A 23,878-nucleotide genomic window follows, 5' to 3' on the forward strand; every position below is an offset into this window, starting at 1 on the left:
GAACCTGGAGGCCAGAAGGACCCAGAGAGGACGAAACTGAGTGAGGTCTAAAAAGCAATGAACAGGAGCAGACAAAGGCAAATGGGTATTAAGGTCAATTTACTCTTACTGTAGGTAGTAGGAAGAGGTCTGTGAAAGAGGGCAGTCAGCCTTGAGAAGTGCCATCAGCAGGTCGAGGGGAATTAGATATGCAGAGAGCTAAATTATATAGCACCTAAATAGTGGTTCTCTGAGAAAAGATCAGAGAGTGCCTTTATCTCTGGTTAAATATTAACCGGAAAGGTAAAAGATTTTTATGAACAAATATAATTCACGGAACTACACGTATACTCTGATGGTGGCAGTGAAAAATAATTAGCAAACATGATGTTGCAGAATAATTGTATGGCTGGTAAAACAGCATTGTCTAATGTTGAGAGGAGCGGCCTTGGAATCAGGAGATCTTTGTTTGAGCTTTAAGACTGGCAGTTGTCGACCCTGGTAACTCGGCAAATCCCTCTGAATTTTTGTTCCCCCAGCTATAAAACGGAGATTAATAAATACTAGATCGATCTGCCTACAGAGCTAATAGTGAGCAAAGCATTCGGTAATTTACATCTATATGTGAGTTCCTGTTATTATTGATGTTATATATGGATGAACCAGCATCATATGAATGTCAACATTTTCCTGTGTCCTCCCTTTTGAAATCACTGCGGTTTAGTTGAAAGGACACTGGACTGGCTATTAGAAGACCTGGTTTACAAGCCAACCTCTGGCACTCATTAGTTGCATGATCAAGAACAGGTACTAGATTTTACTTTTGTATCTGGTGCCAGTATTTTATATAGAATAAGTATTTAATAATTGCTTGATGATTAACTAATTGAAGTAATTTTAAATGACTTAACATGTAAAATGCTTTGCAAATCTTAAGTGCTATATAAATGCTATTATTATTATTAATAGCCTCATCGAGTATTGATTTCTATATCTTTAAAATGGTGGTGAGACTACTTTCATCAACTTCCCCACAAGGTTATTATGAGGAAACTGCTTTGTAAACTATGAACTGTAATGACCTTACTATTATTTCCTAGACTTTCATGCTGTCTTTTAAGGTCAGCACAGCTTTCTTACTTATGCTCCTCCTCCTTATGTGTTATCACCACCACCAGAATTTGAGTTCCTTGAAAGGCAGGCACTGGCCTATGTACTTTCCTAGTTTCTGTCCCAGTGCTCTGAACCTAGTAAGAGCTTAATAAATGCTTCAGTCTTTCATTCATTCATTCCTCCTTGCATTTTTCTAGAGGCAATTTGGATTTCATGTTATGTATGATAAGTTCTGTGATGTATTCAACTTTGATCTGCCGTTTCCATACACATTTCTGTACAGGTTTTACTTTCTGACAGTGTTAGGATAGCTCACTGCTGTAGTCCATTGAACATATCAGCACTTTCATGGTTCTGGGATCTAAATGATCTTGGCACTCTTTCCAGTGATCTAGATTGCAACCCATCCTGGCCTTTTCATGCTGTGGGAGACTTTCCTATTTCCTTCTATAAATGTTCCTCATCAGAGTTTACCATACATGCAATATATATGTATACACACACATATATACATACACACATATGTATACACACATACATATTTACACACATACACATACAGGGAGAGTGATATATACATATATATGTGTATGTGTGCACGCATGCACATATACACATATGGAAACTCTAGATCAAGAATACTTAACTTTTTTGTGTCATCAAGTCCTTGATCACTCTAGTGAAGACTATGGATGTTTTAATTAAGAATGATGTTTTAAGCACCGGACCTGGAGTCAGGAGGACCTGAGTTCAAAATCCAGCCTCAGACACTTGACACTTCCTAGCTGTGTGACCCTGGGCAAGTCACTTAACCCTGATTGCCTCACCAAAAAAGAAAAAAAAGAAAAAAATAATGTTTTAAAGTGCATAAAAGACAGAATTACAAAGGAAATCAATTACATTAAAACATGTGTTATATATATGTGATATATATATATACACATGTTTAAAATTCACAGACCCCAGGTTAAGAACTCTTGCCTCAGAGCTCTTGGTTACACAGATACCAGTGGTTCCTGTGAGTGGTCTACAGGTGATACTTCTCTCTTGTGGAGAGTGGCTCATCTCCTTTTCTCATTATACATCATTCTGATGACCTATTTTACCCCACTTTTGCACAATCCTCACTGGTAATATACTGAAGACTACTCTTACCCATAAGGAGTCTCTCTATTGTTCTTTGGGTGATCCGTGATTTTAACTCTTTGGAGACTAAGGCATTTAATGGCTAGACTGAGCCCTATTGTATCACAAGAAGAATACGGATGTTTAAAGGTTGGGCTGTTGTCTCCAGAAGAACTTTGAATTCCTGAAAAGCAGGACTCAGAGACAATCTAGCCAGTTCTTCTCGTCCTAGTGAATTTTGGGCTCAGCTCATCCATCATCCATCTATAGTGTCTGTCTGTCCAAGGTGTGTATAAACAGTGATAATCCTCAATTTCTGTATGTAGTCTACCCTCTCAAGAGTTTTATAATACTGATGAAATGTTCTATTTTGGCAGTGATTAACAAAGCATACCTTACTTAGCATCTGTTCATGAATCAAGTGCCCCAAATGGTTAAGGAGAATAAGACAGTTTGCCTATTAGCTCATGCTAATGCTGTGAGGATGCTGTCAATTAATGTTAGGAACGTGACTAGAAGATGCCAATGTTTCCTGAAACTTTCCAAAATGTTACACATTTATATGTGCAGAGCATAAACTAATGAAGCTCTGAACAAATAAATTCCTTTGGCTCCATTGAACTCTTGTTTCTGAAATGAAAGAAAAAAAAAGTGTGAGGATAACAAAACTCACCTATTGTTACGTAATTGTTGGGTTCACCGTAAGGAAGCAGGCTAATATATTGACTAATTCCCTGAAGGGTCATTTATTCCATCTATGGACTAGGTTGCTATCCAGAACAATTCACAAAAGTGTTTCATTGGCGTACTTCCAATACTGGTCATACTGCTTTTTTGCATAGCTTTTGTGAATAGCTAGGTAGTACAGTGACTAGTGCTGGCTTTAGAGTCAAGAAGACCTGAGTTCAAATCTTGCCTTTTATACTTACTAGCCATGTGATTCTGGAAAAATCAGTTGACCTCTTTTTGCCTTAGTTTTCTCATTCATAAAATGGAGTGCCTACTTCACAGGGTTGTTAAGAAGGCCACATGAGAACATATTTAAAATGTCTTGCAAACTTTAAAGCACTCTATAAATGCTAGCTATTATTGTTATTATTATTGTTGTTGCTGCTGCTGTAGCTAAAGCAATTCATTATCCAATGGCCAAACTACTGGTGATGAACTTGTTGAGAATATGAATTTTAATTAAAGAAGAATTGTCAAAAGGAAATTGATCCAACATCAGATACAGTTCAAACTCAAATTAACATTAAAGATCTAACTTTTAATGTTGCTTAGATCTAGAATCCTGTTCAAAGTAAAACTGGGAAAAAGTGGAGAAAATTGAGGCTTTTTTTGTAATATGAATTATCTTTTAATGATGAAGAATTTTTCCGCTATAGAATAAGGTCTTTCCAAAATACACTATGCAAATAGTGAAAAGTAGGAGGAATTCTTCTCTATTATAACATGGACTATGAATGGGAGATAGTGAATAGTCCAGTTTGGCTGGGGCAGAGAGTATGTGAAGGGGGTTAGAAATAAGGCTTGTTTATCTTACCAGATTGACAATGTAAGTGAGACAGAGTGAGTTAATAAGGAGGCTGACATGGTCCATTGTGTGGGTGATGCAGAAATAATAGATAATGTTCCGAATTTGCTGACACGTCAAAGGACACAGATTGTTACTGTGAAGAAGAAAAATTTCTGGAGGGTGAGGCAGTCACCTGGGAGAAGGATGATTCATTGTTGGATTCGATGGGTACATTTGCAAAAAGGCCATACTGTTACACTACTCTAGAGATCAATAGTTGCACATACATCAATTCAGCTTTATGAGTACGAGGCAAATGACCAGAAAGACAGCTGATGTTCAAGACTTTTTAAAGAAAGCAAGTTCTGAACCTCTCCTGGGTTCATTACACATTCGATCACATGGTATACACCTTCTACGTCTGAAGCATGGGATGATAAAATTAGTATCTGAAAAGATCTTGATAGGCTAAAACATTGGGTCAAATCAAATACAATAAAATTTAGGAGTAACGTAATCTTACACAGCTCTGAAAATCAACTTCACAAGAATAAGCTGGAGAAGATAAGACTAGATAGTATGTTATCTGGGAAATATCTGGGGGTTTTTGGTGGACTGAAAGCTTAACATGTCAGCAGTGTGATATCTCAGTCAAAAAGCTTATTTTTACCTTAGGTTGCATTGAGAGATGTAAAGCATTGGGAAGAGGAAACTGAAGTCTCTTACTCTCTGCCCTGCTCAGACCCTATCTGGATTATTGACCTCAGTACAGGGCATCATGCTGCTGAGAGGGAAAGTATCCAAAGGGTAATCAGGATGGTACAGGGTCTCACATGCCAGGGGAATCAGCTGAATGACTGAGGAATGCCGAACACAGAGAAGACAGGAAAACCTGGGTTGCAATTCACCTTAGACACTAGCTGTGTGACTTTGGGAAAGTCACTTGACCACTACCTCAGTTTCCTCATCTCTGAAACAGAGGTTGGATTTGTGGGCCTCCAAGGCCCCTTCAAGCTCTAGGTTCATAATCTTATTATTGAAGTAGATTTGTTCTACTTGGCTCAAGAGGGTAGGACTAAGAATGATGGGGTAGCCAGGTGGTGTTGTGGCTAGAGGGCTGGGCCTAGAGTCAGAAAGACTCATCTTCCTGAGCTCAAATCTAGCCTCAGGCACTCATTAGCTGGTGACCCTGAGCAAATTGCTTAATCCTGTTTGCCTCAGTTTCCTTATCTGTAAAATGGGCTGGAGAAGCTAATGGCAAATCACTCCAGTATCTTTGCCAAGAAAACCCCAAATAGGGTCATGAAGAGTCAGACACAACTGAACAACAAGAAGGAACAATGAGTGGTAGTCACATCACGGGGTGGCAGGTTTAGGCCTTGAGGTAAGGTAAAATGATACAATAAAACTTCCTAACATTTGGAGCTGTTGAAAATTTAAATGGCTGCTTTGGGAGGTAGTGGATTTCACTTCACCGGAAGTCTTCAAGCCAAGGCTGGGTGACCACCTGTTGAGTGTATTGTGGAGAAAATATCTTGTTTGGAAATGAGTTGAATAAAATGGTCTTTGAAGTCCCTATCAATTCCGAAGATTCCATGATAGAAGAGAAATAGAAAATGTCAAGGAAATGTAGTCGAGGAGAAAGCACACCCACCCCAAGTTTCCATGAACATTTTTAAGGCGACATCAGACAAATATAAATTAATAGAGTGCAAACTGTGTTATTCAATACTGAAGGAACAGAGTAATGGTTTAATAAGTGGTAGGTGGAATTAATCAGGGACAGCTTCCTGTATAGGTGAGTTTTGAAGGAGATTGATTTGGAGGGGGAGGAAAGAAAACATTTCAGATTAGGGGGCTGGCATATCCATATACAAAGGCAGTAATGCAAAAGATGTGTGTAGGAGAAAATTCTGTTCCCATAACAGGAGCACTGCTTAGTGGGAATCTGTTTCAAGTAGGTAAAAAATCTTTGGCTGGTATAGCTAGTCAGTCAATTGGCTTTTTCCTGCTTTGTCTTGCGTGTGGGGACGAAGTCAGTGAATTAATTGTAGGACCTCTGTGTACTGCCAGTACAATCCGCAGCACTATGATTCTCTAAGAGATTTCATTTACTAGCAATAAAATAAACATTTTCCACAAAACTGTATTTTCATACCATTTAATATTTCCACTCAACTTTGAGACAATAGCATACTTGGGTAAATTTCTGAGAATATATTGTTTAATTCTTTTATTATTTTGACCAGCCACCCCAATAATTGAAACTTATATAATCACTCCATTTCTTTGCTTCTGAAATGTTGAGAGTTCCTTGAGTTTGGATATTGTGTCCTGACATTTAAAAAAGGAAAAAAAAAAGTTTAAATTTCACCAATCGTTTAATAGCTTTTCTTTATAAATTACAGACGAGCCACAGGAAATACCTGTTATTAGTACTGTAGGTATTGACTCAGTTCTTAGCCCTTTGAAAGTCCAGGTCCAGGTAACTAATGAATGAAATGCTTAAGGAATTTTTTATCTTAATTCAATTTCAGCAAGCATTAATCATCTCCATGTAAGGCATTGTGTAGACACTGGGGACATGAAGACAAATACAAAAACTAGTATCTGTCCTCAAGGAATTTGTTATTTATGTGTATGCCTGTATCTACCTCCTGGTAGGGGCTGAACCTGTGATTTCACTGGCATGAGAAACTCCCAGAGGAGAAAACTCCCTCCTCCAATGTAGGTCAGCATGTTCTGTTCAATTTACCCTAAAGTAAGGTGACTTTCTCTCAGCTTCAGACCAAGAATGTCAGAGGGAAGACTCAAACCCAGGTTGTCCTGGTTCCAAGGCCAGTTCTTCATCTACTATGGGCCACACACATAACAGGGATATATACACATACACATATACATATGTACATACATACATAACATAGACCAGATCATTTGAGGAGGGAAAGAACACGAAGGCAATTAAAAACTGGGGGATTAGGAAAGACCTTAAGGACAGGTGGCATCAGAGCTGAATCCTGAAGAAAGCTAGGGATTCGAGGAGAGGAAAGAGAATCTTCCAGGAGATGGAATTCAAGAAAAAGCCAGCAGATTCGTTTGTCTGGAACATCGGGTGTGTAAAGGGAGGTACTGTGAAACAGAGCTGGAAAGGGTGGAAGGCGCCCCATTGTGAACATCTGTATCCTAGGGAGCCAATGAAGATTCTTGAATAGGGGAATGCCACAGTCAGGCTTAGGTTTTAGGAAGATTATTTTGGCAACTGTGGATGATGAATCGACACCGGAAACAGGAGACCTTTTAGGATTGCAGTAATCCACGTGAGAGGTGATGAAGGTCTGAAGTAGGATACTGGCCATATAACTAGGGAGATGGGGATGGATTTAAGATATGTGAAAGTGGAATTGACAAGACTTAGCAACAAGCTCCATATTGGGAGATGCCTCCAAAAAAACAGTAAATTTGGAGGAGGGGCAGAAGGAAAAGTTCTTCCCACGTAAAGACTCCTTTACGTGGGAAGAGTTTTACTTCGTACTCGTTGAATTTTGGATATCTACGATGACAGCCTAGATAGAGTTTAGGCAAGAAACACGACCCCAAAGAATGACTTTTTCGGGTATGTATAGTGACACTGGAGACAGGGTAAAGCAGCTGGATTCAAATCTGCAGATTCAGAACTGGAAGAGCCCTCTGAGGCCCCCAGGGCCAACCTCATTTTTACAGAGGAGGAAACTGAGACTCAGAGATGACAGAAACCTGCCCAACTCAAATACACTTCTACCGCTTACACTTGACCACAAACCCTGCACTCTATATTTACCCTGCTTCCTACTGTGGAACTAAAGGAAACATATGATAAAGGTCTCCGCAGAGATGTCTTAATGAGATGCAAAATGTGGAGAAACACCCTGCAACGTATTTTGGTAAAGTGAAGAAAGAACCTATTCATGCTCAGATCTCAACAGTCACTGGAAGAAATTTCACATAAGTTAGAGTAATGGGGGTGGGGGCTCGGGGAGACGGACCTGGCCAATAGCTAGTTTCCCTCTAACACGAAGAAACTGATTTCCTTGTCAGTTTCGTAGTACCTCTAAGTGATTTCAAACAACTAGTGTAGAGGCCTTGTTGCCTCCCAAATGTAACATGGTTTACAGTCGTCCTCCTCCCACCGACTATGTTACCAAAAAAAAAAAAAAGGTGAGCTGGGGCCAGACAGCAGGCGATTACCGCCTCCCAGAAGGCCGAAGGGTTTAAAACTTAATGGTTTTTCGCTCCTTTTGTATCCCCAGCCTTTAGGTTCAGCGCTCAGCCAGAGCCTGCAGCAGGCGTTATCTAATCTAAATCAAATTAAGCAATCTCGGTAAAGCACTTTGCAAATCTTGCAGAAGCGCTCTCTAGTCCTCCCGGCTCCGTCAGAAGCCCACCCGGCGGCCAGCCGTGTAGACCGTCTCCCTTTCCCCTGCGGACCTCGGGGCATGTGTCCCTACTCGGTGTCCACGAGTCTCCCGACTGCGCTACGACACAGAGATGGACACACGGGCACACGCCTGTGTACACACGGGCACACGCCTGTGTACACACGGGCACACGCCTGTGTGCACACATGTACACGATGTGCACAGCACCTATAGACATACAGGTATACGTGCACCTAAGTGCATCTAGAGGGAGAGAGACGTCTATGCCAATAAAACAAAATAAAAGGAGGGAGGGGAGCCTAGGACAGTCCGGCCCAGGCCTTTGTTCCCCCCGGGGGTCCGGCCCCCGAGGCTGGAGGGCGCGGGGCGCAGGGCGGGCCTGGAAGGAAGAGGCTGGGTGGGTGGGGGGGTGCGGGGACGGGCGGCGCCCCCTCCCGCTGGGCGGCCCCGGGTCCCTCCGGAAGGGTCCGGGCGGGGGGCTCGGCGTGGCCGGGAAGCCCCGCGCTGACCCGCGCCTGCCCCCGGGCTTTCCGGCTTCCTCCAAGGCCCTATATAGGGAGCCGGGCCCGAGCTCCGGCCGGCCTCCCCGGAGAGCCGGGATCGGGATCAGCTTCTCCGGGATTTCCCTGACGCCTCGGCCGAGGCCCAGGCAAGGACCGGCCGAGGGGGGAGGGGCGAGGAGCGGGTGGGGGGGGGGGGGGGAAAGCGGGGGGAGGACCGGGCGGCGGCGGCGGCGGCCCGGCTCGGAGCTGGGGGCGGGCCTCGCTCGCGCTGGGCTGCGGTAAGGGGAGGGGGAGGGGTGTGTTTGTGCGCGCGCGCGCCCCCGCCCCCTAGCGCTGGACACCCTGTGAGTGTGTGAGCTCGCGCGCGCGTGTGTGAGTGTGTGGTGTGTGCGCGCGGGGAGCCCGGAGTCGGCGGCGGCGGCGGCGGCGGCGGGGGCTGGAGGCGCCCGGAGCCTGCCCGGGCTGTCTCCCCTCTGACTCCCGGAGCGCGCGGTGACCGCCCCCCTTCTGCCCCCCCACCCAGGACGAGGAGGCGCCCCCCTGCCGACCCCCCCGCGAAGAGCCCGGAGCGGAGCCGAAGACCCGAAGACCCGAGGAGCCGGAGCCGGAGCCGGAGCCGGAGCCGGAGCCGGAGCCGGAGCCGGAGCGGAGCCGCGAGGGCGGGCGGCCGGAGCGGCCGGGGTCGGGCCGGCGCTGTCCCCGCCGCCGCCGCCGCCGCCGGCCGCCGGGGGAAGAGATGGCGGCGGGGCCGGAGCCCGAGCCGGAGCGGGGCGCCCGGAGCCTCGTCCGCGCCGCCTCCTTGTGGCTCGGCTGCCTCCTGCTGCTGCTCGGACGCCGGGACCCGGCCCTGGCCGCCGCCGCCGCCGCCTTCTCAGCCGGCAGGAGCAGCCCGCAGCCGCCGCCGCCCCCAGGTGAGTGCTGGGGGAGGGGGCGCCGCCGCCGCAGTCCCGCAGGGCCCCCTGGCGCGCGGCCCGGCCCACTTGTACGAGTGGCCCCGCCGAGGTCGCTGCCGCTCACGCCATTCATTAAGTTGTAGCCGAGAAAGTGCGTGTGCGGGGCGGGAGGGGGGGCAGCCCTGGGACCCCGACTTCCCGCAGCCGGCGTGGACCCCTACCGGGCATCCCCGGGCGGCGTCGGCGCATCCCTGCCGCAGCTGCCCGCGGAGCCCGGAGCGGGGAGGCCTGGGGGCTTCGGAACGACCCTCCCCCGCAATTGCCCGTTAGGGTTTCCGCTATGAGTTCCCGTCTCTTGGCTGGACCTTAAAACTTTTATTGATAGCGGGCTCCCCTGCAGCGTGGGCAACTCCTCGGGGCCTTTATTGATGGAATGCGGGGTGTCCCAGAGGTCTCAGTGCGGCGGTGAGCTTTTAATGAAGCTGCATGTGATGAGCTTTCGTCAGCCCCGAACAGCGCCGAGTCTTTCTTTTAAGCTGAAAGCTGCACCAGGACTTTTGGGACACCCGGTCTCGGGAGCAAGAATCAGAGCCCCCAGTGGGTTAGTCATGATGTGGCAACTTGTCTTACACCCCTTCCTAGATGGCTGAAAACTGACAGTCTCTGAAACGGAATAAACTTTTTTGAGGGGGCGGAGGGCAAGGGGGGAAACCGCAGAACTTCAGTACATGGGCACACTTCGTACCTTGTTTTTCATTCGATTAATGCATAACATCCTATTGGCTAGTGGAGTGGAGGTGTGGGTAGCAAGGAAGGGTTAAAGAATGGTGCGTTGGAGTGCGGAGAGCTTCGAAATTCAGTATTTACCATGGCAGGCTGGTGCTTGTGCATAGAGCCCTTCCAGACTTGGAGTCTGGAAGACCTGAGGTCGCTTATGTGCCCCATGAGCAAATCACTCAAAACCTCTCAACCTCAGCTTCCTCGTTTTAAAATGGGAATAATATCTGTTGTGCTTTCCTTAGAAGGTTGTGATAATGTAAATTTAAGTGCTTAAACTTTAAAAGATCCATATAAATGTCAGGGTTTGTCGTGTCATTTTTATTATTATTGTTATTATTAGACCCTGTCCTGTTCATTGCTTTAGGGAACACCAGGTTAGGAAATTTCCTGGGAGTCTTTCCACTTACTGCTGGGCATCTGCTCTGCACTTTAGTCTTAAAAAAGTTACCTAGGACCCTCAGAGATTTTGACTTGTTCTGGGCTTCAGAGACGGTATTGGTATCCAAGGTGACACTTGAACCTGGGTCTTGCTCTGAGATTGGCTCTTGGTTTGGGGTCTACCATGATAAGGCTGTGGTTCCGTGGTAGATCATGCTGCAAATGGCAGTTGTTAGGAATATTAATTTGAGGATGAAATAGAATATATGATAAAATTTGATTGAAAAAAACAAACCAAAAACTTGCACTGGAGTGTGTGGATGACTTTGGCCCTTAAAGTTCTGTTGATGCCACTTAGTGGCAGCTTCCAGTATCTTATGGACAGGTACTGCTTTAGATTCTTGATTTGTGGTTAAATCATGGTGGATTGTAAAGTGGCTAAATGTTAATCATAATTCATTTGCAAAATAAGTAGTTCTTGGGTTTAATTTTTAAGGAAAAATCAGTAGCATTTTATTTGAAATTAAAATTACTATTAGCTACTCAACAAGTGTATCTCAGTGCTAACTTTTGTTTGTGTAGAACTGATAGTAGTAATTTTTTAAGGAAATAGTTTTGTAATCTGTTTTCAACAAAAAGGCTTACATTCTAGTATCAAATTTTGGTTCTTCTTAGGTTTTCATGCAAAACTTTGGACCATAAATTTGTATATTCTTCAAAATGCAGGTTTCATTTTGAAAATTTTGTTCCAGTTTGAGTCCTTTTACTCATGGAAGTGACTTTTTTTTTAAAAAAAATTCTATTTTTAAGTTGATTTATTTTTAGTTTTCAACATTTACTTCCACAAGATTTTGAGTTCCAAATTTTCTCCCCATCTCGTCCGGCCCCCACCCCAAGACTGCATGCATTCTGAATACCCCTTCCCCTAATCTGCCCTCTATTTTATCTCTCCCCGACCTGTCTGTTTCCTATTTTCCTGTAGAGCGGATAGATTTCTATACCTCATTGCCTGTATAGCTTTTTTTTTTAGTTCTTAGTCAAGAGAAGTAAAAAATATATTGGAAAATAGGTTCTAACAAGTCATTGAAACTTTACTGTGTGAACAATCCAATTAACGGGTATAGTCTTAATTTGAATTTTTTTGACTGTGGATTGTGAGACATTCTGGTGATTTTAAGGAAAATGAATCTTAATAGTGGGGAAGAATAAGGGTATCCATAATCTTATCGAATGGCCTAACATTTTAATGGATTAATTTATAGAAGGCAAGTTTAAATTAGAATGATGCATGATGACAACATATTCATGTAGTGTTACTTGAGAATGTTTGTGAACATTTATATTTAGTTTTTTTGGCTACCTTAACATTTGAAATAATTCTTAAGATTACAACTACAATAGTGAAGTTATGTTGGATGCATAATTTTAAAGGAAGGGGTTCATGCTTGTGTTTAGCAACGTCTTAGGGCAATGAGTCTTCTGTTGGGGTGGGAGGTACTTAGAAGAAAGCAGTATCAGGAGTGAAAGGTTACATAAAGGTATATTTTTAAGGATTTTAAAAAATACAGTATATAATTTGCATATGTTATTGAATTCAAAACTTAGAACAGTCTTATGAGAAAGGTATTATTTATATTTAGTGGATCAGGAAATTAAGGAGCAGACAGGTTGAGTGCCTTGCCCATGGTAGCCACAGAGCTGTGAGGTGTAAGAGTGTTCAGGTCTTCCTGAATCCAAGACTAGTAGCTCTGTCTGTTATACTGTGCTGCCTCGCAAAATATGAGTGACAATGGATATTGTCACTGATTTCCCCCAGCTGGTAGTGCCTTCTCTTCTGAGGCTGCCATCTATCTACTCTGCATAGATCTCATGTGTACCCAGTTATTTACATGTCATTTCCCCCATTGGAATGTGGTTCCTCGAGGGCCTGGAAAGCTGGGTTGAGTGAAAGCCTGGTGAAGTGGAGACAGGGCTACATTTACAGCCAGGGGACCTGGATTCAAGTCCTAGTTCTGCCTCTTGCTGCCTTTGTGATCTTGAGCAAGTTATTAAAACTCTTTGGGCGTCCGATTCTTTATGTATAAAATGTAGGGGTTGGACTAGATGACTTTTAATGCCCTTCAGCTCTGAATCTGTGATCCTGTGAAAGGGTACCAGGTTAACCTGAATGGAAGCTGTAATGGGAGATTAGCTTGAAAGCAAATTGGGGAGATGTTGAACACTTGGCAAATGGTTTAGATTTTATTCTGAAGGCGTTAGACATTTAGTGTGAAACCTTTTGAGCAGGAGAGTAATGCTTAAGGAATGGTTTAGGAGGATTAATCTGGCAGAAGTCTATAGGTTGCACTGGATTGGGGAGAAACTGGAATTGGGAGGTAAGAGAAATAATTTTGATAGGTTACAGAGACAATGGTATGAAGGCCTTAATTAGAGCACTGGTGGTGGAAATGAGTGAGAGGAGTATTGATAGCTAGGGAGAGAACCTCGAAAGAGAAAAATAGAGTTTGGGGACAGAATTGTGGGTAATACCAACTTGTGTTGTTTGTCCTTTGTTCTCAAAGATGACCATGACATCAGGAGATGATAACATAACTTTCGAGTGAATTGGATTTAAGTGAGGGAGGGCTGTGCAAAGTCACCAGCATCACTTTCTTCTCCAGAGCCATCTGGGTCCAGTGACAAGATATAGATCAGGACTACTGGAGGTGGCCCCCAATACTGATTTTTAAGTGGTGTGGGGAAGGAGAGAAGCCAGGAAAGGGAACAAGAAGATCAGTTAATCAATAAACAAGCTCCTGCTCTATGCCAGGCACTGTGCTAGTCTCTGATAGAGAGATGGGAGGATAAGTAGTACCTGAGATAGTTGGATCCCAGAAGCCTACAAGTCTAACACTTCAGCTAAGTCAAAGGCAAAGAAAACAGAAAAACCACCGTACTTGGCAGTGGGGACTTGAGTGATTGTGGTGGAAGCTAGATTTCAAGAAGCAGACAATACCACTCTTTGAAGAAAAGTGAAGGTGAGGTGAAGGAGAGGGGGGCAAATAGTTTAATGGGTGGGTTTCATTATTTCTTTTGGCACTGAGGACCCTGGAGCATGTTTTTGGAGAAAACGGAAGGAACTGGTGGAGAAAATTCATTTGGAAGGATTGGTAATTCATGGACCAGAGTCTGAAAAAAGATGAAGGGCTATGATTTTAGGGCACAGGTTGAGGGGCCTGGATTTAGAACTGAGAGTGGATAGTTCTCCTTCCTTCCTAATAAAATAAATGAAGAGACATATGTTGGGAAGAAGCCTGAGGCCTTGATAGTAATAAATTAGGGGATGAGGTCATCTGCTAGTGAAGGGAGCTGGAGTGGAATTGGGGCAATGAGAAAAGGAGAGGAGGTTTGGGATAGTTGTGAGGGGTGTATAAGGGAATCAACAAGAAATGGATTACTGAATTATTGAGCCAAAGAGATAAAAGTGCTGTCCATACTTCCTACCTTGGCTTATAAACTCCTGAAGCTCAGGGACTCATTTAAACATTGTATGCTTTCTAATGATGACCCCAATGTTTTGCCCAAAATAGATGCTTAAGAAACATACTGATTTATAGTGGGCAAGGTCATCCTGTTGTAGTTTTTTCCAGCATTAGACTGTGGCCTGAATTAGATTGGAGCACAGGTCCTTAACCTTTTTGGTGTCATGGACACAGTCTAGTGAAACCTATAAAACCTCTTCTCAGAATGATTTTTTTAAATGCATAAAATAAAATACATAGAATTGCAAAGGAAACTAGTTATATAGAAATAAAGTTATCAAAGTATTTTTTAAAAAGTTCATGTCTCAAATTTAGACCTCTAGGTTTGAGAAAGCGTACACATATTTGAAGGAAGGGTATAGAGTTGACTTGTAAGTTTCTGATTTGTAGGAATTCTTTTGACTGTAGGAATGAAATTATTCAATCATATTTTAACTATTCATAGCTAGCATAGACAGAATATATGAAAAGTTCTACATTAATTCTTTGATAGTCTTTGACTAAGGGAGGTTTGATTGAATAAGTGATCCAAGTATTAACACTCATAGCAGATTTGAATTCTACTTTATCATCACAGCTGTAGCTCTACTATAAAAAATAAGAGCTTGAGAGTTAGAATGGCACCTAAAGACCATCCAGCCGAGTCTTATTTCCCATGCAGGAAAATCAGCTTCTGCTCGAACACCTTCATTGATGGGGGAACTCACTGCCTACCAAGGCAGCCTATTCCGTTTTTAGACCACTCTGATTATTAGAGAGAAAGTTCTGCTTTCACTTGGGCTGAAATTTGCATCTTTTACTGAGCTGGCATTAGTCCCACCTTCTAGAACTACATAGAGTAGACCTGTCCCTTCTTTCCCATGACAGCCCTTCTGCTTAAGTTTCTACATTTTACCATTATTAAATGTAACCCTTTTAGTTTCAGCCCATTGTTCCCGCTGGTAGTCATCCTCCTGGATTCTAATTCTGCCAACCGTTGCGTTAGCCATCTCCCCCAGGGTAGCTTCCTGGGAAAATTGAGGAGGCGTGACTTATGTCTTAATTCACGTCATTGATAAAAATGTTGAACTGGGCAGAGGACAGAGTTCTCCAGCATACTCTTGAAGACTCCTTCAGCTTGGCATTCTTCTATTAGTCAACATTCTTTGGGCCTAGTTCTCCTGGTTATAAATCCATTTAACTAGTGTCATAACTCGCATTTCTGGTTGCCTGAAAGGAAACCATGAAACTTTTTCAAATGCTTATTGAATGATGAATGAAAATATCCTACAGAAATGCAGTTCTGTTCTATCAGTTTAACTTCATTTCCATTTTTATACAGTTATTTGTTTGACGTGACTTGTCTGTGAACTCTTACTATGGTCTTGTTGTTCAGTTGTTTTGTCATGTCTGACTCTTCGTGACCCCATTTTTCTTGGCAGAAATACTGGAGTGGTTTGCCATTTCCATCTCCAATTCATTTTGCAAATGAGGAAACTGAGTGAAACAAGGTTAAGGGACTTGTTCAGGGTCACACAGCTAGTAAGTGTCTGAGGCCAGATTTGAACTCATAAAGATGAGTTTTCCTGACTCCAGACCTGGTGCTCTATCCACTGTGCCACTTAGCTGCCCTGCTATGGTCCTAGTGATCATTATTTACCTTTCCAGGTGCACAGAAATAATGCATTTAGTAACTTGTTCTAGAATTTTTCTTGGGATCATAGATCATTTAGAATGGGAAAGGACCTTCGAGATCATTTAGTCTGTTGTCTTCTTTTTACAGATGAGAATTCTGAGGCCTTGAGATAGGAGTTGACTTGTCCTAGTTTACAATAGCAGAGCTGGAGATCCTAACCCCAGATCTCCTTCTAGCATTATGCTTCCATCAGTCAGATGATGGAGAAAGAAGCTGGACTCGAAGGGATTGAGAAGAGTGGGGCAGTGAGGAAGTGGTTGGATTTGGTGTAGACCCCCCCTTTTTTTTTTTAAAGAATTTTGGTATAGAAGGGGAAACAAGAAGATGAGCCAGTAGTCGGATGGGATAGATGGATTAAGGAAAGGCTTTCTCTTTTTAAACTAGGAAGACCTGAACATTTTAGTAGGTAGATGGGAAGGAGCCAATGGAAGGGAAAGAGAGAGGTTTCATGAAAGAGAGGATCATTGCTAGAGAAAGTTCCCAGAGAAGGTGGGAGCAAGTGGGAATAAGGTTGAAAGATTATTCTTGGCAAGGAGTAGGGAACAGACTTCTTTTCTCTCAGAAAGTAGAGGAGAGAAGGAGCAACAGTGAGAATGTTGAAAAGTTTTGACAAGGGAAGTTGAGAGAACTCCTTTTTGAAGACTTCAGCCTTCTCAGCAAAGCCTATGCCCCAGGTATCAGAGGCTTCAGGTTTGGCTAGGGGCTTGGAAGAAGAAAAGGTTTTGAACGGAAGATGAGGAAAATGAGTCAGGGAGTCAGTAAGTGTAGATGACAAAGATGACAGCACCAGTGAGGACCCAGCTGATTATATTATATAATTACATAGCAAGTGACATCTGTGTGATTTTTGTGTATGTGACCTTATCAAATGATTGTGCTGCTGTATCAGTGACTGATCAGCTAGTACATAGACATTTTCTCATAGATCTTCTATTTGTATCTTCTAGAACACCATTGATACATAGAACACGATTTGGGAACGACTGGTACAGACATAGAATGCTGTGACTTGAAAAGAGTGAATTGATTGGCCTGGAAAGTTTACTTGGGGAGGGGCACTTGAACTAAGTCTTTTTTTGGGGGGGGCAGTTGGGGTTAAGTGACTTGCCTAAGGTCACACAGCTAGTAAGTATCATGTGTCTGAGGCTGGATTTGAACTTGGGTCCTCCTGACTCCGGGGCCAGTGCTCTATTTACTGCGCTACCTAGCTGCTCCTTGAACTGAGTCTTAAAAGATTAAGGTAGGTTTTGCATGGGATGGGGGGGACAGAAAGAAGGAGGGCCCGTGGGAAGGGGCAGCTGGGAATTCCTAGATGGTTGAAACACTGAACAAAAGCAAAGAGTTGGTAAAGTTCACTGACAAATTAATTGACTTCCATTAGTTCCTTGGTGTAGCTTTCCTTAACCTCATCAGCAAATTTGTTTGGAGCGGGGCACCTGTATTCTGCATTTTGCTGTAGCAGTTCTTCAGAAGTTAAAAATTGACCCTCGTGTACCAAATATTACTGAATGTTGATAAGCAGATGGATTTAAGGTAGTGGCTCATTTTTAAAATGCCTTTACATTAACTGTTATTGAATTTTCTTTAAAGCGCTCACTATTTTTTCTAAATTTTGAGAGCATCTGCAGTAAAACTTTTTCTTGCATTTTTTGTTGAAGCTGTTCAAAAGTAGGTTTCAGGTTAGCTATTGTATCTTCTTTTATTTCTCATTTAGTGCAACATATAAAACTTTGACCAGCAAAATCACATTTGACACAATTTGATTTATAAATTATTAGATTAGGCTATTACTGAACTTCATTTCATTTTTTTCCAAGAATGAGTTTCTTTTTCCTTTCTTCAGTACTTGTTGCAAATTTTGGTTAAGTAATCATGGTGCTATAATATCTTAGCCAATTGTTGATACCTTAGGAGGGGAAGATTAAATTCTGTTGGCATATTTGGATGAATGAGGATAAATCCAGAAGAGATTTCTTTCTTAAATTCACTTATGCTTCCTGAGATTTTTAGGATTGAAAAACTAATAGTAGTACTTTTCAAATTTTAAAATTTACTGCTAACACAATTTGAGTTTTAAGAATTTATTATAGCTCTTGAGATCTAGGAGTATAATTACCCCTTTATTCCTATCATTTTTCATTATTTCTCTTAATATTCTAGATCTAATGTTTCCCCAAATCAGTTTTTTATTATTATACTGAGTTCTGTAAAGTATCTTTTTTGATACTTTGACATAGCAATGAAACTATAAATTAACTTTGGTAGTATTGCCGTTTTTTGTTATATGGCCCAGCCCAGCCACTGACACTGATTATTGCTCTAGCTATTTAAGTTCTTCTTTATTTCTTTAACGAACACTTTGGAAATTGATCTATACAAGTATTTTGTATGCTGTGGTAGATTGATACCCAACATTTTATGCCTTTTGAAGTTATTTTGAATGAGATTTCCCTTTCTATTATTACCTCTTAGATTTTGTTAGCATTAGTGTCATGTATAATACATAGGTAATATGTGTGTGTGTATATTTGTATTTGTTATTATATAGAAATGCTGTTGATTTTTGAGGGTTCATTTTGTAGCCTGTTGCTAAAACTATTGTCTTAATTAATATCTGCTCGTTCTGTAGGATTTTCTAAGTAGACAATCATGTCATCAGCTAATAGGGTCAATTTTTTCTCTACTTTGCCTATCTTTACACTTGTAATTTCTTTCTCTTTTCTTACGGCTTTTGCTAACAGTTTTCGAACTGTGTCAAAGAATAGTAGGAAGAGTCCTTGCTTTGTTTTACAACACACTTATATAGTTCAGATTCAATACTATAGGATACTTTAAAACAAAAGGAATTTAAAAATTAAAACACTAGGTAAGTAGTACTAGATAAGAATGATTTGATTAGCATATAAAAGCACCAGTTTAATGTAGCTTTTTTTCGGGGGAGTCTTAAAGAATCTGCCTAGTTTGCCCCACCCTTGGTGACCTACAGTATATGGCACTCCCTCAAGGATGCCCATCAGCTCTGCCATACAAACATTCAAGCCAACAGAGTATCAAAATAGAAGAAGTTTTATTTATTCCTAAAAGGATTTGTACCAATGCCCATAGTTTCAGTAGACCTATTCCCCACCCAATTTGGTAAATCTCTGTAGGCCATGTAACTACACATGTCTATTGCCTCATCACCCTTTTGCCAGCCTGCCCTCTGTTGTTGTCTAATTGCTTTGCTGTTGCTATATTCTATTCCTGGAAGGAATTTGGATGTTCTTGTTGCTTTTGCTATCTTCTGGTTCTAGATCACCTCGTAGTCTTGCTTTGCCTCCCACAAATGCTTCCTTAAATCTTCTCCAAGTGAACATTCCCAGGTCCTCCAATACTTTGTACTTTACTGTAATGTAGGGCTTTGAGTTTCCCTCACCATACTAATTACCTGCTTTTGAGTCGTTTAAAACTTTTCATTTTCCCTTCTAAAATGTGGTGCCTAGGACTAGATGTAATACTGCATATGTGACTGCAAATAGAGGACAATATACTTTTATGTGGTTGACTATGCTTTTCCTTGTATTGAATATGTAATTGTTAACAGAGTCTAAGTCTTGCCATCAGTTCTTTTGGTTTTTGATTCATATTGGAGCTCTTTGGTCTTTATTACATGGACTGATTTCTAGCTCCAGTGTAGGACTTAATATATTTATCCCTATCAAATTTCAAAATTTTAGTATTAACCTAACTTTTTAGTCTACTGAAATCTTTTTGGATTTCATTTCTGTTGTCTAATATATTGGTTATTCCTCCCATGTTTACAGTTATCCCTTCCACATCATGGGGGTTAAGGATGAGGCATCCCCGTGATCAGGAAAATCCACGTAAAAATTTTTGTCCCTCCCTTTGTACCAGAGAAGAATCTTAGTCTGAATTATTGTGGTATTAAAAGGTAAAATATCTTTATATTACACAACACAATACATATACTTTATGCATTTCTGAGTTTCTAAACTTTTCTGTGTCATCTGCTGGCTTTGCGTGTCATCTGTGGCTTCTGCAAAACTTCCCCCAAATTCCCATTTAATTTCTTATGTCAACCTGCGATGTATCGAAACCGAGATGGGGAAGGTTGAGATGTGGAAGGGATAACTGTATGTCATCTACGCATTTGATAGACATGCCATTATGCCTTTATATAAGTCATTGAGAAAAATATTGAACAAAACAGGGCCAACGACAGTCCTGTGTCTGTTAGGGAATCCTCTTTTGGTTGATATCAGTCTATTGAACAGTTGGCCGGTAATGGACATATGAAAATCGCTATTCACCAAAATGGTTCTTTAATTTATAGACAAATGATGGCTAGTTGTATGATATTTTAAACTTTTTTCACATAACCTTTAAACATGACAGATGTTTAAACATGCCTGATGGCTCCACAGCCTTAACTCTTGTTTGATTTCATTAATCTCAAAGCTTAGTGCCAGAGTTGGTCTCTAACTGCTAAAGAAGAGTTGACAGATTTATATCTGGCAATCATTTCTTTATGATATAATATAATATTATAAAATAGAAAGATATTTATTACATTAATTATACAGCATGTCCCAAAAGTCTTTGTGCAGTTTTAATATGTAGAGTACATAAGGTTGTTTAAATAAAATTCACTAAATACTTGTGGTTTTTAGTTGTTGTTACCATAATGTAGCATGTCAAATATCTATAATTAAGAAATTGAATTAGAGTAACACATCTGTTACACTTAACTTTGGTACATAAGAATTCCATTTTCTTTTGAAACAACCAATTAATCTGAAAACAGTTCTGAAGCAGCTGCTTTAAAGGGTACTGTGCATCTTCCGCCACCATCCCCAAGGCCTTCTCTAGGACAGACAAGGCTTCTGGCTGCCTGATGGGGCTTCCGTATTTCTGCTTGCTCCTTGCCTGTTGTGAAGCAGGCCTTTTTGGGTCTCACAGAACTCAACAAAGTCTCCATCTGCTTGGAGGCTGAACCTCAAGGGAGGATGATCTTGAATAGTTGCGTCTCATGCTTCCCTCACCAACCAGCTTGTCTTCAGCCGCAGACACATACCCTGCCTGGATTCTCTGCTCAGTGGTTAAGAATATTTCCATCCCTTTATACAGTGATCTTGAACCTCTAGCAGCTCATATACAAATCCCATTTCCAGTCTTCTCAGTGCTTCCTCAGGCTTGTCCTGAGCCCCTTCTCCAGATCTGTCCCTTGCTTCCACTCAGCAATCTGGAATGCCTGCTCCATAATTAACCAGACTTTTTTATCTTAAACTTCTTTCTTCCTCTTCTGCTCTTTCCATCTCCTTACCCTCATGAATCATGGCTCCCTCCTGATGATATAACATCCCTTGCTACCTTTCTAGCTATGCTTTTCTTTCATATCTCCCAACTTCACTGGAGGGGAATTGTAATACTCCTCATTGCCACTTCCATACCCTCCCTCAGCCACCTTCATTAAATGACCTTTCCTACTTTCAGGTTCATGCTGCCCAAATTTATCACCCAATCCAGATCCAGGTGGCTTTTATCTGTCCACCTCGTCAAAGACATTGCTATTTCTTCAATAGTTTGTTGCCTGGTTCACATTCTTGCCTTCCAATCTCCTGCTGTCATGATAGGGGTTTCAGCATACATATGGAAACCATCTTAAATGCCTCAACTTCTTCATTTCTCAGTCTAGTTACTTCCAATAGAATGACCTGTCCCTTCATTCCATCTCTGCTAAACACAGAGAGGGTCACATCCTTGACCTTGCTATAACCCACAAATATTTCACTTCCATGTTCCATGAACCCGTAAGTTCATTTATCTCATCAAGAATGAATGAATTTATGAAGCATTTAATAAATGCTTACTAGGTTTAGTGCACTAGGGATATAGGTAGAGAAGTGGGATAGCCCTTGTTCTAATGGGGGAGATGATTTGGAGAGTTTTAGCTGAGAGTTGGATGTTACATGGCTCTCAGGGTCTAAGTCATGGTCTAACCTAAGGGTTCCATGGCAAGGCATATGTTTATAACTCTTCTTTAATGTCATTTCCACCCATAAAATCATACCAGTTTTTGATGTTGAACTTTATATTTTATTCCTATGCTTTGTGACTGCCAATCCTATACTGTGTTCTCATCATAACTTCATTTCCTTCAATCTTCTGTTCTGCCCCAGTCTATTGTCTTTGCACTGGCCATACTCTCCTTCCTTCTCTGTTTTGACTCCTTGGTGAACCAGCTGAATTCTACACTATCCCCCAACCTTGATTTCCTTGCCATCTTGCCAAACACTATTTGCCCTAACCCTGCATTATTCCTGTCCTCAGCCTTTTTTGCTTCTATTCATGTACTACTGAATGGAGCTTGAGGAAATCACAAAACTGTGATGATTAGGCCAATTACAAATTTATATTATCTAATCAGAACTGGGCCTTTACCATAGCTAGTGAAGCATCCTATTTGTAATTAATTTGCTGTGTCTCCACCATTTTGGTTCCAAACCTTCTTGTCTTCTCAAAGTTCCCATGGGACTGTCTCCCCTTCCTACCATCTCAGCCAAGAACTTGACCTTCTACCTCAGAGGCCTCTGTTCAGCCCTCACATTTAATAGATGATGAAATGGAGGCTCAGAGAGGTTAAATGATTTGCCCAAATTCAAAGTAGTAGGTGGCAGAGGCAGGATTTGAACCTAGAACCTCTGACATCTGGACCATGCTGTAATGAGTATCCAACAAAACTTAATCATTTTTTCCACTTAGGTGAGTGATTAAAATAATTTTATGTTTCATTTAAATAACTAGGTAAAATATTCTGTATGGTACTCATTTGATGATGTAATTTGATGTTACAAGGTAAACTTGATTCCACCTCATTACCACAACCTTTGTGATGATGTGTATGAAATGCTTTTTAAATTGTTTGGGTCTCTCATCATTGACACAGTGAGAGCTAAATCCTGTTAAATGCTGATGAGAAATATGAAAGTAATGTGTTAAAACACTGATGGAGAAACCAAGCATAACAGTACACAGCCCCTGCCTTCAGGGGTCCTATAACTTAGTAGAAAAGACAGAAAGTGGGACCCAGTTAAGATCATACTTAGACTGAGTACTTACGGGTAGGGCTGTAGATCATAGAATGGCAGAATGGGAGGAGCCTTGGTTTAGAATTAATATAATGTGTGCATTCAGAGGATGTGTATAGGGTTTGTTTTTTTTTTTACTGTAGGTAAGGCACTCTCAGTGTTTACTTATCAAAGCTTACAAATCAGATTAAATCTAAACAGGCATATAGATATAGTCACATATATGTATTGTAGAGGGGAAAGACAACAACGGTGACTGTTAATCAACAACCCAGGACAGTCTGTTGTCATTCCTCCTCTCTCTAGGCCTTGTAAACCCCTCAGTGACCTCAAATCCCTCCACTGTTTAGTCCCCAGGCCTTTACCCTTGCACTGATTACATTTTTTTCCCGTCACCACTCTTTGGTGAAGAAGTTGAACTCTCTGTGGTCCTCTTCTCTTGAAATATTTGCTCTCTTATCTTGCCTGCCAAGCCTCAGCCTTGGATTCCTTCCACTATTGCACCTGCCTTTGCTGCTACTCCTGTGCTACTGAGCAAAGCTGGAGAAAATTGTGAAACAGTGCTGACTGGATCCACTACAGATTTATTACATAATCTCAATTAGGACCTCAGTGCAGCAAACGAATGCTTTTTTAACCTCCCTAATTGCCTTACTCTTACCTACAGTAAAAAAAAAACCCTATACCCACATCCTCTGAATGCATATGTTATATTAATTCTAAACCAAGATTCCTCCAGTTCTGCCATTCTGTGATCTATAGCCCTACCCGTAAGTACTCAGTCTAAGTATGATCTTAACTGGGTCCCACTTTCTGTCTTTTCTACTCTGTTCTATTCTATTCTATTCTGTTCTGTTCTGTTCTGTTCTGTTCTGTTCTGTTCTGTTCTGTT

General features: G+C 41.7%; 1 protein-coding gene across 1 annotated transcript in view; it reads left to right on the forward strand.

Moving 5' to 3' along the window:
- The first annotated feature begins 8,342 nt into the window (after positions 1-8,342).
- Positions 8,343-23,878, forward strand: part of NEO1 (neogenin 1) — a 292,148-nt gene continuing 276,612 nt past the window's right edge. Inside the window, exons 1-4 of the mRNA XM_027847412.1 lie at positions 8,343-8,916; positions 9,009-9,143; positions 9,175-9,266; positions 9,298-9,562. Coding sequence (XP_027703213.1) covers positions 8,343-8,916; positions 9,009-9,143; positions 9,175-9,266; positions 9,298-9,562 — 1,066 coding nt within the window. The remainder of the gene's footprint in view (positions 8,917-9,008; positions 9,144-9,174; positions 9,267-9,297; positions 9,563-23,878) is intronic.

Source organism: Vombatus ursinus, unplaced genomic scaffold, assembly GCF_900497805.2.
Source record: "Vombatus ursinus unplaced genomic scaffold, bare-nosed wombat genome assembly UNPS02015404.1, whole genome shotgun sequence".
Taxonomy (NCBI): Eukaryota; Metazoa; Chordata; class Mammalia; order Diprotodontia; family Vombatidae; genus Vombatus; species Vombatus ursinus.